The sequence below is a fragment of the Miniopterus schreibersii genome (assembly GCF_964146895.1).
Source record: "Miniopterus schreibersii genome assembly, chromosome: 4".
Lineage (NCBI taxonomy): Eukaryota > Metazoa > Chordata > Mammalia > Chiroptera > Miniopteridae > Miniopterus > Miniopterus schreibersii.
This window is the reverse complement of record NC_138105.1, coordinates 77396735-77413342: the sequence shown is the minus strand read 5'-3', so window position 1 is coordinate 77413342 and position 16608 is coordinate 77396735. Positions and strand designations below refer to the sequence as shown.

The 16608-nt window shown below is 48.5% G+C and overlaps 1 protein-coding gene across 4 annotated transcripts in view; it reads right to left on the bottom strand.

The window, feature by feature from the left end:
* Nucleotides 1-377: 377 nt before the first annotated feature.
* The window catches only part of SLC25A37 (solute carrier family 25 member 37), a 106647-nt gene continuing 90416 nt past the window's right edge, over nt 378-16608 (bottom strand). For 2 of the 4 annotated variants that reach the window (XM_081137422.1, XM_081137421.1), the window contains exons 2-4: nt 4974-5202; nt 2965-3021; nt 378-1564 (exon numbers count right to left, since the gene is read on the bottom strand). In XM_081137422.1, the coding sequence (XP_080993548.1) occupies nt 1044-1564; nt 2965-3021; nt 4974-5196 (801 nt within the window). In that variant the 5' untranslated portion in view covers nt 5197-5202 and the 3' untranslated portion in view covers nt 378-1043. Of the gene's footprint in view, nt 1565-2964; nt 3022-3233; nt 5203-16608 lie in introns of those variants that run through there. The other 2 variants (XM_081137423.1, XM_081137424.1) reach the window with 2 other exon arrangements.

Sequence of the window (16608 nt, the reverse complement as noted above, 5' to 3'; positions counted from 1 at the left end):
GGAAATGGAAGGACTAATCCCAGTTGCCTGAAAACAAGTAGCCAGACGCTGGCATTTCAAGGGCTTCCAAGTGCTGGCCCAGGGAGGCACACGCTCCCATCCCCAGGGAAGGAGATGGTCTCAGCAGGTGTAAGCCTAGTCACCATAATTCTGCTGGGGCCCCTGTCCTCCCGCGTGTGATGCTGTCCCCCGGCACGTGTGTGCGCGCACAGCGAGAGAAAACGTCCCAGGGCCAGGTGTCTGGTCCTGGAATTTTAAGGAAACACAAAGGCTAAAGGCACACGAAGGTGACTGAAAGAAGAAAAAGTAGCTGAAACATACATATTATTCTGATTGTTTTCATCGGACGTTTCCCCCGCTCCCCATAAAAGGAAAAATTCAAAATATAAACTTTTATTTACTATTTTACATTCAAGTGAAACTTCCATTTGGGGGCTCAACACAACTTCAGGCCACACTGAGCAATGTATGACTTTGGTGCCTTTTTACTCAAGCCGATGGAAGAATTCAGCCCTTGTTTCTAAAAACAGCTCTGCAGTCCCAGCTGTCACACTTAGTCGTACACGCATACAGGCACACACACACAAACCCAAAAACTTCTACATAGAAAAATAAAGAATAAACATTATCCATCTATTTTATCCTGTGTCCTGGAACTTTTATATACATAATTTTGTTTGCTTTTTGCTTTAATGTGTTCAGTCACTGCACGTTTTCTTGCCTCCCATGTGACCTGATTCTAGGGAGGGGCCTGCCCCAGTGAAGCTGAAAAGCTACATTCCTCTCAGGGGAGGGAAGAGGAAGACATTCCCCTTCCAAAGTCGTTCCCCACCTACCACCACCTCGGATGTCCCTGCGGATGGGACGGCCTCCTGGAAAGCGGCTGTCCCATCCTCTCCTCTCTGTAAGGCGTCGGGGGACCGAAGGCCCACCCTGAGAACACCCTGCGAAAATAATCTTGGTGTGAGTGAGGACGTGGAATCAGGCAGGGAAAACCTTTGAAAAATACAAGATTCTGGAATCACTGCCCACAGCCTGTTCCTTTAGTATGGAGTTCGATTCTCCAGCTTGTGCTTGGTGAGGAAGTACTTGAAAAACTCGTAGACGGACCAGGAGATGGCAGTGGAAGGCATCTGGTAGATGACGCGGGCCTGAATGCCTTTGAAGTAGCCGGGCAGGCCGTTGAGCTGGTACACCGTCCGGAAGGCGTTGGCCATGCCCGACAGCCGGCCGCTGATGTTGGCCAGGTTGAGGGCCATGTTCTCCTGAGTGTTGAGGAGGGTCTTACAGACGTCCAGGGGGGTGGTGGCGGCCGCGGCCAGGGCCCCGGCCAGCCCACCTGAGATGATGTGGGACTGCGGGTTGTAGCCCCGGTGAGGGTTGACCTGCTCCTGCAGGAACTCATAGGTGATGAAGTGGATGGACTGGAAGGGAATGTTCATGGTCAGCTGCGTGGTGTAACTCCGGTAGAAGGCCCTCAAGCCCTCGGTCCTCCAAACGACCCGGACGCAGCCGAGGGCCGAGCGGTGCGGCGAGTTGTACATCTGCATGCGCTGCTTCACGACTGCAGTGGGCGCGGGGCAGGGCGGACGGGCAGGCAGGGGGCAGTGGGTTGGTTGGGCCCACCCCGGGTCGGAGTGCAATGGGAAGCCAAGCCATAAAGAAAAACAAGCAAGTTTAGACACACTGGTAACAGGTCACAGAGAGAGAGAACACACCCCAGCCCGAGACCATAGGGGGCCAGCTCCAGGAAGGTGGCCGGGGGCAGCACTCCCACCGCAAACCTAAGTCCTGCCCGGCCCTGCTGCTCCCCTCTGCCTTAACACATCTCCTGGACACATGTCCCATCTTTTCTTTCCTGGTCTGTATGTCTGGCAGTGTCATTAGCTCCTGTGTCACGGTGCTCTTGGAAGATACTAGGAGGATGTCAGCCCGCGTCCACTGAGAGCCTCCAGGGAAGACCCGGCTTTGTTAATACAAAAGGAACTGTGGGTCAAAGGTCACGAGGCAAATGCGAGCCAACTGCGGTCCCTCAAGCTTGGAGCTGCAGCCATCCCCACGCATTGCCAAAATGCACACACACAGATTGCTTTCCTTTATTGTTAAAGAAACAAAGTCCTTAAATCAACATAATGTCAAGGAGAAGATGTGGGAGTTGAAACTCATTTTCTTCTCCTTTGAAAAACAGAAACAAAGTTCCTGCCCGGTTGGCGTGGGCTAACTGGTCACTGACCAGGTCCCTGTATGAATCGCCTTAAACACACACGAGAGAGAAACCCACCTCCCAGTCGCACCCGTCACGTCCCTGAAGGACAGAACAAGTCCCCTGCCTGCTAGGGCACGGGAGGCAGCTGAGTACAAATAAGAAATCTTAACCTCAAAAAACAAAAACAAACTTGTAAGACAAGACTTAAAATGTTGACATTTTTACCTCTAATTCTCCCTTCTGGAAAGGGGCTGTTTTGTGGGGGAGAAAGGTGGGGAGAGAGCCCCTCATCTCACAGAGCCTAACCCAGCTGAAAGCAGGCCAGCACCAGGTCCCAAGGCGCGTCGCTGTTCAGACCCAGGCTGCTGGGGCCACCAGGACACAGATAAAGCCGATGGAACTCAGGTCCGCACAGCTGAGAACTGTCCTCTAACGCTAGAGCGATGCATACGTGAGGGTTCAAATACTCTCGTCTCTACATTTGCAAATGTTTGAAATTCTCCATAATTTCAACTTCCTTTTAAAAAAGTAAATTGAACATATGCCTCCATGAAGGACCTTTGATGGATTCCCCCTAAATCTGTCTAGGGTTGAGGAAGGTTGACAAGGCCAGAGGTAAGTGTGTGTGTGTGTGTCTGCTTATTCTGCTGGGGGCCAGGAGTCCCCTTGCCTGACCTCTGTCCGTCCCCCATCCCACCCCCATTTTTTCTGCCCCTTTGGCATCCCCACTGCCACTCCCTGGGACCATGAAACATTACCTTCTGCTGGGTTCATTACTGCATCGTGGAGCAGGGTGGCCATACTCCCAGCTATCCCTGTAAAACAAACTCCAGAAAATTACCCTCTGGGACCAGGCGCTCTGAGAAAGTTCCTGGAACCTAAAAATCAGACGGAACCCTGGGCGCAGTTTTCTAAGCAGAAAAATTCACTACCAACTCCACCCAGGTGAGCGCTGACCCTTAAAACCCTCAAGTAATCATGGCAACACTAGATAAAAATGCAAAAGGGAACAAGCACAGGTACCCACGTTTTCATCTTGTAGAAACCTCATTTTCTCTCTGGTAGTCAATCCTGGGCAAAGGTTCAACCTGCTAATGCTGGATGCCACTTTGTGGCTTTTCCCACTGTCTAGGCTTAAATTCTAGCTTGTCCCTCACCTCTGTCTACCGATGAACTCACTCTGCCCTTACGCTGGGTCAATCAGAGGGAACAACACCATGTACACAGCTGGGAGAGAGAAACCGCCAGAAAAAAAATCCTTAAGAAAATTTCTTAATAAAACCAAGGCATTTTTAAGCAAATGGGCATAGGAAGAGGAAGACCTGCACGTGGTAGATTTTCAGGGTCCATTTGCAAAGACAGAACTTGTCTTGGAGATGGCTGACCCAATCACCTGGCTTCAAGAACCAGGAATTTCAAAAGCCTGGTTCAGGCCTGGGGTTTTGCTCTTGGATTTGGGTTTCCTCTCTCTGGGGATCACTTGCCCACTAATTAAGAGTGCCCCGCTGGAAAGTGAAAGAAATGAGGGACCCCAGGATAAGGCTTCAGGAGTGCACATACACCCCCTCCCTCTACACACACTTATGACTATCCCCAGAAAGATCAAAGTGCAACCAGAGCGCACACCACAGGGAAGTAGTTAACGCACTGGGCAGAATTGGGCATAAACTGAGTGCCATCAAACCACAGTCAAGGGGTTCAGTGACCAAGGAGTGAAACCATTACATAAGGCAGTTTCAGCAAAAGGAGAGCCTTGGACTCAGGGATGGCCTCAGACCATCTCAATAAATGCAATTAACGCCCAATTTTTAAAAAGCAAAACAGATGTCTGCAAACCAGCCAGCTATAGTTATTACTGCCTAGGTTGGCTGATGGGAGGGACACTTGTGAGTTCTGAGCAGAACATAAAGAGAAGGGAAAAAACTGTTGCTGGTCACATCCACCTCTCCATTGTTTAACAATTAATTGTTAAAATAAGAACACCGTATACTGCATCCACAGTCCCATTCCACATCCAAACAGACACCAAAAAACCCAAACCCCAAACAGGAAGCAAAAATAACCACTCAGCGAGCCCAGTAAGACATGTCTGGGTAAGAGCTGCGCTCCAAACTCCAGCCCCCACCCAGCTCCCTCAACACAACAAAAGAAAACTATGTCAGCCCTTGATCGCAGAGAGATGCAACTCAAACAAACAGAAGAGCATGGGGGCGAAATTCCCAAATCCCCAGAAGCTTAAGGTGGGAAAGGTCGTCTGCGCTGGAGCAAATCCTTTGTCAGCCATAAAACTTCTTGACCTTTTAAAGCTTAGTTAGATCTTGACGTTGTAGAGACCTGTTGAACCAGTTTTTAAATAGTCTCAAAGAAGCTGTCCAGATAACTTTTGTTTTGGAATCCAGCATTCAAAAGTTTTGTGTCTATTCAGGGTGTTTTTCCTAGATCTGATCATTAATGGCTTTTGAATGTTTAAAAAAACAAAACAAAAACAAAACAAAACGAAAAAACCCACACAACAATGAAAACTGAAACACCTCTGGCACCAATTTCCCCAGGCTCCAAAAAGCGAAGAAGGGGAACTGAAAAAAGCATGTGTGTGCGTGTGCGTGTGTTTGGGTGTGTGCGCACACACACGACTCTAGAGTTCTTTATTCATAAGCAAGCGTGGCGGAGACGAGGCATCAGGCTGCTGGGTCACAGGGAGGAGAACCCTGGGGAAGGGTCTGTTGAGGACATAACTTTCTAACTCCAGACAAATGCTTTCAAATACCGTTGGCTAGGTGGCTGTTTCCTTGGTGATGGAAAACAGCATTTAAAGTCCTTTTCATGTTCTCATAGCAGGCAAAATACATGGCATGGGCCGGCCCTGCGCCCATCATCATCACGTTGAGCCCTCGCAAGGGCCTCCAGAAGCCTTCAGTCCGTATGATTTTCTTGAGGGCTCCGTAGATGCTTGTGTACTGGGCTTTGGGATCTGGATTCAAACTCTGCATTCGTGTCTGGGGGAGGACAGCAAGACAAGAAAAGAGGGGTGTTAATGAGGGTGGTAAAGAGGGAAGACCCAGAGAGAGTGAGAGAAAACAGTCCATTTTCATAGTTTCACAAAATTTCTTGGTGAAGAAAACACTGATCCCCTCCTTCCTGGATTGCTCACGCGTCACTTCTCCCTCCCAGGCATACGCACATTCACAAGGATTTCATTATACCCAGCAAATGGGGGTAAGGATGAGGGGCAGGATTCAGAGTAGGAAGACCTGCCCAGCCACTGGCAAGCTGTGTGACCTCTGATGAGTCCCTTAACCTCTCTGGGCCTCGAGATCCTCTATTAAAAAAAACAAAAACACATAGTCCTGGCCCGTATGGCTCAGTTGGTTCAGTGTCCTCCCATACCCGGAGATGTCGCAGGTTCCATTCCTGGTCAGGGCCCATGCCTGGGTTGCTGCACACTTGATCCCCAGTAGGGGGCGTGCAGGAGGCAGCCAATCTATGTTTTTCTCTCAACCTCTCCCTTCCTCTCTCTCTAAAATCAATAAACATATATTTTTTTAAATAGTCCTGGGGATATAAAGGACAGCATAGGGAAGAGAGTCAATAATATTGTAATAATTATGTATGGTGTCAGGTGGGTAGCAGAATTATCTGAAGAATCACTTCATAAATTATATAAATGTCTAACCACTACGCTGCACACCTGAAACGAATATAATATTGAATGTCAACTGCAATTGATAAATTTAAAAATACAAAACAGGTTTTCATGAGCATTAAATGAAGCACTGCACATGAATATCTTCAATAAACTCAGAGACCTACCTAGTCAAACATAAGAACTGAGTATTGCCCTGGCAGATGTGGCTCAGTTGGCTGAGCATGGTCCCATGCACCGAAAGGTCACTGGTTCGATTCCTGGTCAGAGCACATGCCTGGGTGGTGCTTGATCCCCAGTAGAGGGCATGCAAGAGGCAGCCGATTGATGTTTTTCTCGTCAATTTCTCTCTCTCTCTCTCTCTCCCTTCCTCTCTATCTAAAATCAATAAAAACATATTTTTTAAAAAACTGAGTATCATTATTATTATCCTATTGTTCCCACTCTGGTTCTAAACTCTTCCATGTCCTCACTTATCTGAGACCTTCATGTTCTGAAAGCTCCTGTATAGCCCCTACCATGAAATTGCCCCAGAATTCTCCAGCCCATGCCTGGCATTTTTGCGATAAGCATTTTGCTGTAACATCTTTGCCACAATCATTTTTGTGGCACTATAACTGGCCACAAGGCAATTTTGCTGTAAAAAATACTAAAAAATAAAAGAGGGACATTAAAAAAGACACAATAAAACATGAAAAATTTAAGACTTTATTGCACAAAATGAAAATGCATTGTCTTCCAAGTCTTTAGTATGATATGTTTATTTGCTTGTTGATCTGTCTCCTCATATGGCATCACACCTTTTCTTTTTTGCTACAATTTCTTCCTTCTTTGCGAGAGGTGTCAGTTTCCAGCTAAAAAATCAATAATGCTCTTGAAGACTGTCGTGAATCAGTAGTGAACTCTTTGCTATTTGCAAAGCTTGATAAACTTTTGGTGCTGACAGGTGTGAGGGTTGACTATGGTCCCCAAAGGATTTGTAAACTGATACGTGATCATTTTCTACAATAGGATGCAATCTGGCTTCACACGCAGTCTTGTAATCTGCTTTATACATACTTGTTACCATCCACTATTTTAAGACCACCACATGACCTTGTCACTGTATAGACCATTATGAGGGCTGAGATTTATGTAATATAAAAATGAGAGTAAATGTGAGAACTTTGTCAATGGAGAAATGAAACCAAACTCACAACTACCTTAAATACATGATGCCTGCCAAAATGTAAACCGAACTGTCAACTAGCTATTTTTATCTTTTAGAGTGAAACTGCCTTACAGCAAAATTTTTGCAGTGAAAATGCTTATGGTAAAAATACCTAGAACCCCTCTCATTTCCTCTAAATACTTTTTACACTTTGTCTTTAAAACACAGCACCTAAATATCAATGGTGGTGGTCTTAATTTTTTCATGTGTAGTCTCGCTTCCTGGAGGCAGAGACTGGCTTTCCCCATCTGTTAGCGCTATCATTCTTCCCAGGCACTTAAGTAGATGTGGCCATTAATCTAATACTTCAACCTGGTGAGGCCATGTTACCCACACTGGCACCAAACACAGTCAAACACTAGTCTAGGTGTTGCTGTAAAGGTAGTTTTTAGATGAGCTTAACCTTTAAATCAGTAACTTTGAGAAAAACAGGTTACCCTCCACAGTGTGGGTGGGCCTCACCTAATCCTCTGAAGGCCTAAAGAGAAAAATACTGATGTCCTCCCAGGAAGAAAGAATTCTGCCTCCAGACAGTCTCTGGACTTGAGCTGCAGCATCAACTCTTTCTTCCCTGAGTCTCCAGCCAACCTGCCCTGCAAATACTGAACTTGCCAGTCTCCACCATCACTCAGTTTGGAGAACCAGACCCTTCCCAGTCCTAGCACTTTCTAGTAACGACCTCCATCCAGCCTGTGCAGTAAGGGAGTCACCTCCGGTTATGTGAGGAGGGGGTGCGTGGGAGAAGGCAGTGTGTGTGGAGGGGGCGGAGGAAGAAAGCAGTGGGGCACATGGTGCCAAGGCTCTAGAGCCAGCCATCCCAGCCAACTCCATCTATCTGAATTCTAGCTCTGGAGCTTTGAGCAGGTTCCTTAATTTGGGGGCATGAAGAAATCCCCCCAAGAGCCACCGGCAGATTACAGTAACATGGAAACACCTGGTATGGACGGGCAGTCAACAATGACCAACTCCGCTCCTACCCACCCTTTATGGATGTGAAGGCCTCAGGAGGGTCACTCCCTTACAAAGCTGTTCATGTAAACTTACAGGGGAAATTCCGGATTGATTTCTCACCTCCCCCTTTCAAAATTAGGGGTGAGACATGGGAGGAGTGAATATTACTGAACCAAAACCCACCATCCTCCTATGGGAAAGAGAAGAACAACTGGGTATCTTTGCATACTCAGCAGATTTCTCTATCTTCCGTGGGTGTTCCACTTAAAGGGAGGCCACATTTAACGACACATGCTTAGAACAGAGAGACGCAAGTGGCCAGTGAGCTCGGAGGATCCAGTCAAAGCCCCTCTGGGCCCATCACAGCCGTGGTGGCCAGGCTTTGGGCCAGAGCCTCTTTAGTCCTACAGCACCTTTGTTTCTTTCTCTGCTTGCAGGGGGCACCCACTTGGGTCAGGCACCAGGACACAGACAGGAAAAGTCCATGGGGAAACAAGGAAAGTGGGAGATAAGGGGAGAATAACACAGACAGTTCAGGGTGCCCAAAAGGAGCTCAGAGGAGAGACCAGGAGTGACCAGGTCTCTGGACTTGAGCTGCAACATCAGCTCTTCCCTGACAGTCATGGTGCCTTCCAGCAGGGAGGCCGAGAGAAGCAGGGGGGCAGCCAGGTAAGAAGTGAGGCAGAAGAGGCTGGAGCCAGAAAGGAAATCATCAGTTTAGTTTCTTTTTCCTGTTCAATGATTCTGCCAGTAAAACAAACAACTGAGAGCCGGGCATTTTCTATCTACCTGTGGACCAAAGAAGAAGACAAATTCAGGGTGGTAGAGACAACCCAAGTGCTCATCAATGGACAGACGAATTGATAAGCAAAATGTAGTCCATCCGTACAATGGACTATTACTCAGCCTTAAAAAGGAAGGCCATTCTGACACATGCTGCAGCGTGGATGAGCTTAAAGGACATGATGCTAAGTAAAATAAGGCAGTCACAAAAGGGCAAATACTGTATGATTCCACTTATATGAGGTACCTAAAGCAGTCAAATTCATCGAGACAAAGAGTAGAATGGTGGTTGCCGGGCCAAAGGGGTGACAGAGGGGGGAGTTAGTGTTTAAAGGGGACAAAGTTGCCCTGGCTTGGTGGCTCAGTTGGTTAGAGCATCCCAACTTGATCCCTGATCAAGGCACATACAAGAATCAACCAATAAATGCATAAATAAGTGAAACAACAAATTGATGTTTATCTCTCTCTAAAAAAATAAATCAACAAATTTTTTAAAAAATTTAAAGGGAACAGAGTTTTGGTTTTGCAACTTGTAGAGTTCTACACATTGGACAGTGGGGATAGTAGCACAATGTGAATGTACTTAGGGCCCCTGAACTGCACACTTAAAAATAGTTAAGATGGTTCCTATGATGTTATGTGCATTTTACCATAATTTTTTAAAACGTCAGGGAGAAGGTGAAAAAAGAAAAAAAGGAAAAATAAAATGAAGTAGAATGCATGGAAAGAGGGCAGAGTAGGGGAAAAACAACAAAAACAACCCAAAAAAACTGGAGACAGAATTTCACAAACCGCCTTTCCGGTCCTGGGTTTCAGTTCCTGCTCAAGACCTAGCTGCATGGCTCTCCATTTCCCAATAATAAATTCCCACTCTTTGCATTTTAATTCTCCCTTCTTATAAATTTATCATGCACATCGGTGTATTAAAGGCTCTGGAAGTCCTTCAGGAAAGCAGCCTGTTGAACTTGGTTTTACGAGGCACTTCTTAAACGTCTGTCTTTGGCAATGGAAGCCGTGGCTCACTGAAGAACCAGTTCTACCTCGCAGAGCGCGCTTGAGAAAACACAGCTGCAGCCAGCAGCGAGCCCCGGAAGCAGGAAGGGCAGCGACCAGCTCCAGGTATCAGCCGATCAGCTCCAGGTATCAGCCGATCAGCTCCAGGTATCGGCCGATCAGCTCCAGGTATCAGCCGATCAGCTCCAGGTATCAGCCGATCAGCTCCAGGTATCAGCCGGGCCCGGCAGCCCCGGCAGAGGGGTCAGCCGGAGCAGCCTGGCGGACAGGCCTGAGAAGCGTAGTGGAAATAAGCAGGAGGAGCCCTCTGCTGTGTGTTGTCATGTTACTCCACACAAGTTGCATAACTGCTGTCCGCCCTTCAAAGGGGAAGGATGGAGAAAAGTGCCTTGGCTCGGAAACCAGGAAGACCTGGGTCTCTGGCCTTGTTCTGCCACTCACTGTGTGACCTGAGCAAGTCCCCTCTGGTTCCAGAACGGTGATGCTATAGGCAGGTGCCACGTCAATGATATAAACTCTGCACCAGCAATGAACTGGCCAGAATGGAGTGAGGGTTGGTCAAGCCCCTTACTCAAATACTCCCCCAAGAAGACAAAACAGGATCAGCCTGCCTTGCTGGCCTGTCCTCTCATTGAGGGAGGAGCAGGGGAGTGAGTGGAAAATACGCTTGCTGTCCTAGGTGAGCTTGCAGGATCAGGTGACGGGAGTCGCAAGGGCCCTGGGCACAGAGCACATCTAGTTCAGCACCTGGCTTTTCAGATGGACACTGGGACCCGAGGGAGAAAGCCACTTGCCCAAGATCATTCAGATAAAGAGGCACAGATCTGGGAACTGGGATCTGGGATCTGGGGTCTGGGCCAGGACTAGAAAACAAAAGTGAAGGGATCGAGCTGAGCCTGGCAAGGAGACCTCAGACCCCAGTGAGCATCCTGGCAGAGAACAGCCCCACCCAGCCCAGCCCCTGCAGCCTCACTAGCCTCCCTCCATCCCCATGACCTGGACACAGCTGGGGATTTCCAGCCCTCCATTCTCAAAATAAGAAAGAGTAGTAGAAAAAAACTTTGCATTCTAAAGGCACATGTGGTACCTAAAGGACCAGGAAAAGATAATACAATATCTGCCCACTGACCCATTCAAAAGCATCTGCTGAGACCCTATTCTGAGGCTGGTGAAATGGGGAGACGGGGCAGGGGTGGGGCTCCTGGTTCCTGGTGTGCGTGAACAAACATCACAGCACAGAGAGGGACACGGCTCCCCCCCAGGGGCCAGGGCTGCACTCCAGAGGGGCAGCCAGGAATTTCTATTCCATATGTTCTCCCAGAGAAAGGAATGAAGGTCCAGGCACCTAGAAAGTGCTAAAAAAAAAAAAAAAGCCAAATACTGTTAGCATCTGCCACCCAGTGTCTGCTTCAGAATCAGAAACCAAATTGCTAAGTTCAATTCTATCCTGTCTGCCAGCTGTTGCCAAGTAGCACTAACAGTCAGTAAGTCGAACCATAGCAAAACGTCTAAGATGACGGCAGGGCCCAACCCCAGCCCCCCACCCACAGTTACAGGCCTCACCCATAACTCCGTGGCTGGCAGCTCTCCGTGGCCCATTCACCACGGCACTGTGTGCTTGCTGCTCTAGGGTCTGCTGATGACACCCCAGCTCCCACCAACAACCACCCAGGGCAGAGAATGTTGGGCCCAAGAGCCCATTCCCACACAGGCCTCACTTGCTGAGATGCCAGCCATGGATCACAGCTAGGCTGGGGAGGAAGAGGCATTTCTGGGACAGTGCTTTGTGGGGAGAGGACAGCCTTCTGCAATAAAGCCACAGACCTCATTGAGGGCTTGGAAAGCCTGGTCTCACGTTCCAGAATCCTTGGAGGCACACAGACCACATGGAGGAGAACCACGCACAGTAAAACTTTCAGTGCTCCGAGGTCAAATCTGCCAGTGGCCACTCCGAACCTGTGCCCCCACAATGCTCGTTACAGAAGACAGACTCCCCATGGTGCTTCCGACAATCACGGCCTGGCCCTTTCAAAATATGTGCAGAAGTCATCCAAAATGAGGCATCAGGATACCACTGGCATTGCCCCCCACACACACTCCAGCTAAGGAGCCTCTGAGGGGAGCAGGGCTACTCACAGCACGCGGAGGAACGTCAAAGTGTTCAAATTCATGAGTTCTAATTTCCAAATCATATCTCTTCATAAATTCCCAAACTGGCAAAAATGTGCACAAAGAGAATATACTTTGTCTCTCTCTTTCCTTTAATCAAAAGGAAAACTTGGTCCTCTTGAAATTTAAGAATCAGCAAGACAAAAATGACTCATCAAAACAGCCCTTGCCTCCCCCAAATAAAAAGGAGGTGCTGGGGGAGTGATTACAGATCGGAAGCAGGTGGCAGGTGTGCAGGGGAGTCCAGGCCTAGCCATTCTGAAAGCCCCTGGTGAGAACCGTGATTTTAGAGCAAGCAAAGGGCCAGCTCATGAGAAAACCAGGCAGAAGACCTGTATAGAGAAAAGATGACAGGTGGTAGTTAAATCATATGGGAACCAATTTCCCTATCTCCTCTAGGAGTCCCAGACACCCTCAGTTTCCAGGTCACACTGACGGGGGGATGGGGGGAGGAAGTGGCTCACACACGTGAGAACAAACCATCAAGGCTGTTCAGCCTTTTCACTGTGTCCCACCGGGCCCAATGTCAGAAGTCACATTCGCCCTTCTGAACAGACCAGCCACTCCAACATTCTGTCACCTGCTGCCTCTGAGGTGCAAGCCTGGACTGCAAAGGGTTCATACCTGTCATGAACACTCTCCACCCACAATCCTGAAACCTCCAGGGCTCATTAGGAGCAGGCACCAGGGGACACTGCTGATGACACCCCAGCTCCCACCCAAGACCACCCAGGGCAGAGAATGTTGGGCCCAAGAGCCCATTCCCACACAGGCCTCACTCGCTGAGGCGCCACCCACGGATCACGGATCAAATTTGGTAGAAAACACAAATTCCATCAAGACAACCAAAAACAAGTTCCTGGATCCCTCAGGGAAAATGCCAAGCCCAGCACCAAACACCACTCCTCCTGGAAACAGGCCACTGTGGGAAGAGTCAGATCCCAGATCACAGCCTACCCAGGAGGGATGGCAGAGGAGCCATCTGAGCTGCACCTAAACAGAGGGAAGACATCGCAATAGATATGGAATGGAGTTGTCATCACAATCCCTTCTATACCATTGGATTTTTTTTACTGTGTGCATGTGTTACTTTGGAGCCAAAAAAAAAAAAAAAAAAAAGAAGGCCAAGAGAGCAGGGAGAAGAAGAGAACAAGTCTGGGTGAGGGGGATGTGAACGTGCTGGGGGGCCTGGGAAGAAGGGGAGGGTGTAGAGGGAGTGGATGTACGCAGGGTGCAGAGGTGAAGTAAGGATGGACAGGGAGCCCCAGCTCAGGAAGGTGGCTGAGCATTAGATGATCAATACATATTTGCTGGGAGAAAGGCAGGTTGGGGCTGGACTATGGGAGGCCCTGCATAACTTGTTAAGGCGTCTGGAATTTACTTTATAGTCAAGTGTTTTCCACGGTTACTTATTGCAAAGAACATCGGGAGCCATAAAGAGCTGCATGGTAAGCAAGACCGATGGGCTCTCTTGCATCAGGGAGGAGGGAGCTGGTCTCTGCAACAGAAGCTCTCCCCATGGGTCTCGTTACAGGCTGTCCACTCTCTTCAAAGCTGTGGCTGCCTGCAAGGCCCCTGTAATGGCACATGCACTGAGGTCCCATCCCCACCCTTGGGCACCAGCAGCTCACCACCCTGCCTGTGGTTGAACTATTTTCACATTCCTTCATCCTAGAAGCCAAACCTGGTCACTCCTCCCCTTCTCTAGAAAATTCTACAGCAGAAGGAGGGAGGGATGAAAGAATCTGTGCCTGGCTCAGGCCCAGTGTACCCAGGACACATTCAGTTTGCGGCCCGCCCAAAGGATTAAATTATTTCTGCTTTATGGATGGGCAAATTCCCAAGATTCCAGGTAACGGGGCTCGTGTTTCATGGGTGGGATTGGTGACCTCACTGGTAGACCAGAGGACAGAAGGAGCACTGGGCTGGACCAAATGATTTCGCAGGGCTTATACGGCCCATGGGCCAGATGTTCCCCACCCCTCCTCTAAGACCACGCTAAGTCATGTATATGTGACCCCCTGGGTGCTTCTGAAGATGGAGTAGTAGTCTTGACTGTCAGTCACCCATCCTCGCTGGTTAAGTGTATGCAGCTCCTGATGGGGTCTGTCTGCATCCACCCTGCAAGCAAGTGTACATACACGCAAGGCAGTCATAAGCACTGTCCCATGGAGGTCACACGGCTTCACTGTTTCCCAACTGCGGTTATCACCCTGACCACTGGTCCCAAATGGAACTGGCTGGTTCAACACAAACCCATTCTCTCTCCTTGAAAGATGCTTGAACCGTTTGCCCACCAGTGAAAGCCTGGCACTCCATCGGTATTCAAAGGCTAAGAGGGAATATTTCAGTAGCCAGGCTGCTTTAATTTACAGCTAGTCCTGGCCTCCCCAGAGCCTCCCCTGACTCAGCAGCCTTGTCCATGTCACTGGTTCACAAACATCCCGCCTACAAGTAAGGACAAGATGTCAGAGGCAGAACTGGAGAAACACCTCATTCTCAAAAGCATTTTACTTTCCTGGCACATAGGTCAACTCGCTAAAGCATTGTAATGCCACATGGGAAAACAAACTTTTAATACAAGAATCCACATAGAAGTGTCCTATAAGCACATGAAGCCCCAAGCACCAGGATCCCTACTGTATGCAGAAGAACAGAATCCAGGAATGCTCCAAGATTCTCTACACAATAGCTCTTGTCCCTGCTCCCTACTTTAGCCCTAGCAGCTCTGCCATCATCTGTCTTGCATGACAGAGCTCCCTATGGGCCTGTTTGATTACAGAGTTCTGCCACCCTCCTAGCCTCTTCACCCCAACTTGCTTTGTTAGTGAGGCAACAGTTATGTGACTTGTCCAAGTTCCCAGAGCTCATCACCACTGAGCCAGAATCTTAGAGCCCTCCAACTCCCAGCCCATCTGACCATCCTTGAAGCATATTTTGCTGAAAATTCCACTCATGGAATCTCTAAGAAACCTCATTCAACCACCCACCCAATACTCAGACAGTCCCTGGGCATTGCAGTTCATCCATTCACTCAACAATTACATACTGAGTTTCTAACTCTATGTCAGAGGCTGTTTTAGGACCTGAGGACACAAAGATGGCCCCTGTCCTCAACCACCTCACAATAAAAATCCCATTATATTTTTTAGCTGGATGCACTTGGGGAAGTAACTGAACTCCAAACTTCCGCTCTCCAATCTATAAAAACTCCTATCTCACATGCCAACTGTAATGGATGAGTGGGAAAACTTAAGCACGCCAATCACCTAGTACAGTACAGTAGGTGCTCAATAAATGCTCATCATCGTTGTGATTATTTCTAGAAGGGCTCCAGTATGTCCCCTAAACCACCCCCTATTTAATACAGATGGCTTTGAAACCTTATTAAGAACCACCACCAAAACTAGCTTGATGTGCCTAGAAAGTGCGGGTGTTTTTCCCTGCTTGCTGATAAATGGCAATTTGAAACAAAGGATCTCATTACAGGTTTGAATGAATCATCAGACTACACAACAGGACAAGCCATAAACCCCAGGGTTCCAGAAGGAAGCTACCAGCTACAGGGCACTGGTGTTTGGGACTCCAGGCCACAGTTCATACAACCCCACAGGGAAGGGGCAGGAATGATACCCAACCCCAACTCCCTCTGACCAGAAAGAGGCTGGACAAAGGTGAGGAGGATTCCAGTTTTCACAGTGGCCGCCCCACCTCCCTCTGCATTCCAGGTCTGCCACTTCCTCCTCCTGCCTTTGCACCTATGCAGGTTATCCAATCCTTCTGAGCCTGTTTCCTTACCTGTAAATTCAGAGTTGCCCCTACCTCCTAAAGTCTCTGTGAGGATTAAAGGAAATAATGAATGAAGAGCCCTTTGCCTGAGGGCTGGCATATAGCTGCTGGTGCTTTTACTTATGCCTATTTTTTATTAATTTCTTTTCTCTTATCAACAGTGAATTCCTAGGAGGATGTCACATTTACTCTAATTCCCTCATAAAACTCTCATTCTCACTCCCTGAGGATCAGCCCTGGTTGGGAGCAAACCCACCAGCTATCATTGCACACAGATTGGACGACCTGAGTCACTGTCAAGACTGCCTGAGCAGCCCCCTTAGTCCACTGCCCCTTTGACAGAAGAGAAACTGAGGCCCAGAAAAGTGAGGGGACTTGCGAAGGGACTCTGTCCTTCCCATCTAGCCACTCCCACAGTCACCTTTCTTCCCTTGCCATTTCTATATGAAAGGACCTGGCAGCTTACAAAATAATCCCAGTTATGTAACAAAGGGAACTTAGATAGCTAGAGAGGTAGGGGAAAATCACCAGTGTCAAGTTTACACAGGCACAAAGGGTCCAAGATGACAGGGCTACGGAAGCTCGCTCACCTGGTCTGACTGCTCAGAGCCAAGAGCAGTTCTGCAGACCTTGAACTGGTGCTAAAGTCTGAGGCTGGGGCAGGGACCTTAAATACCAAGGTTCCCTGACACCACTGACTGGCACCCATCCCCACAAGGTCACTGCTATAGAGAAGGCCCTCCCTGTTCAAGGACTCACTGGCCTCTAAACTGTAGAAAACAGCCAGATGGGGCCAAGCTGAGCTACAGGATCGGGCAAGGGGAGCCCTCTCTGGATTCTGCT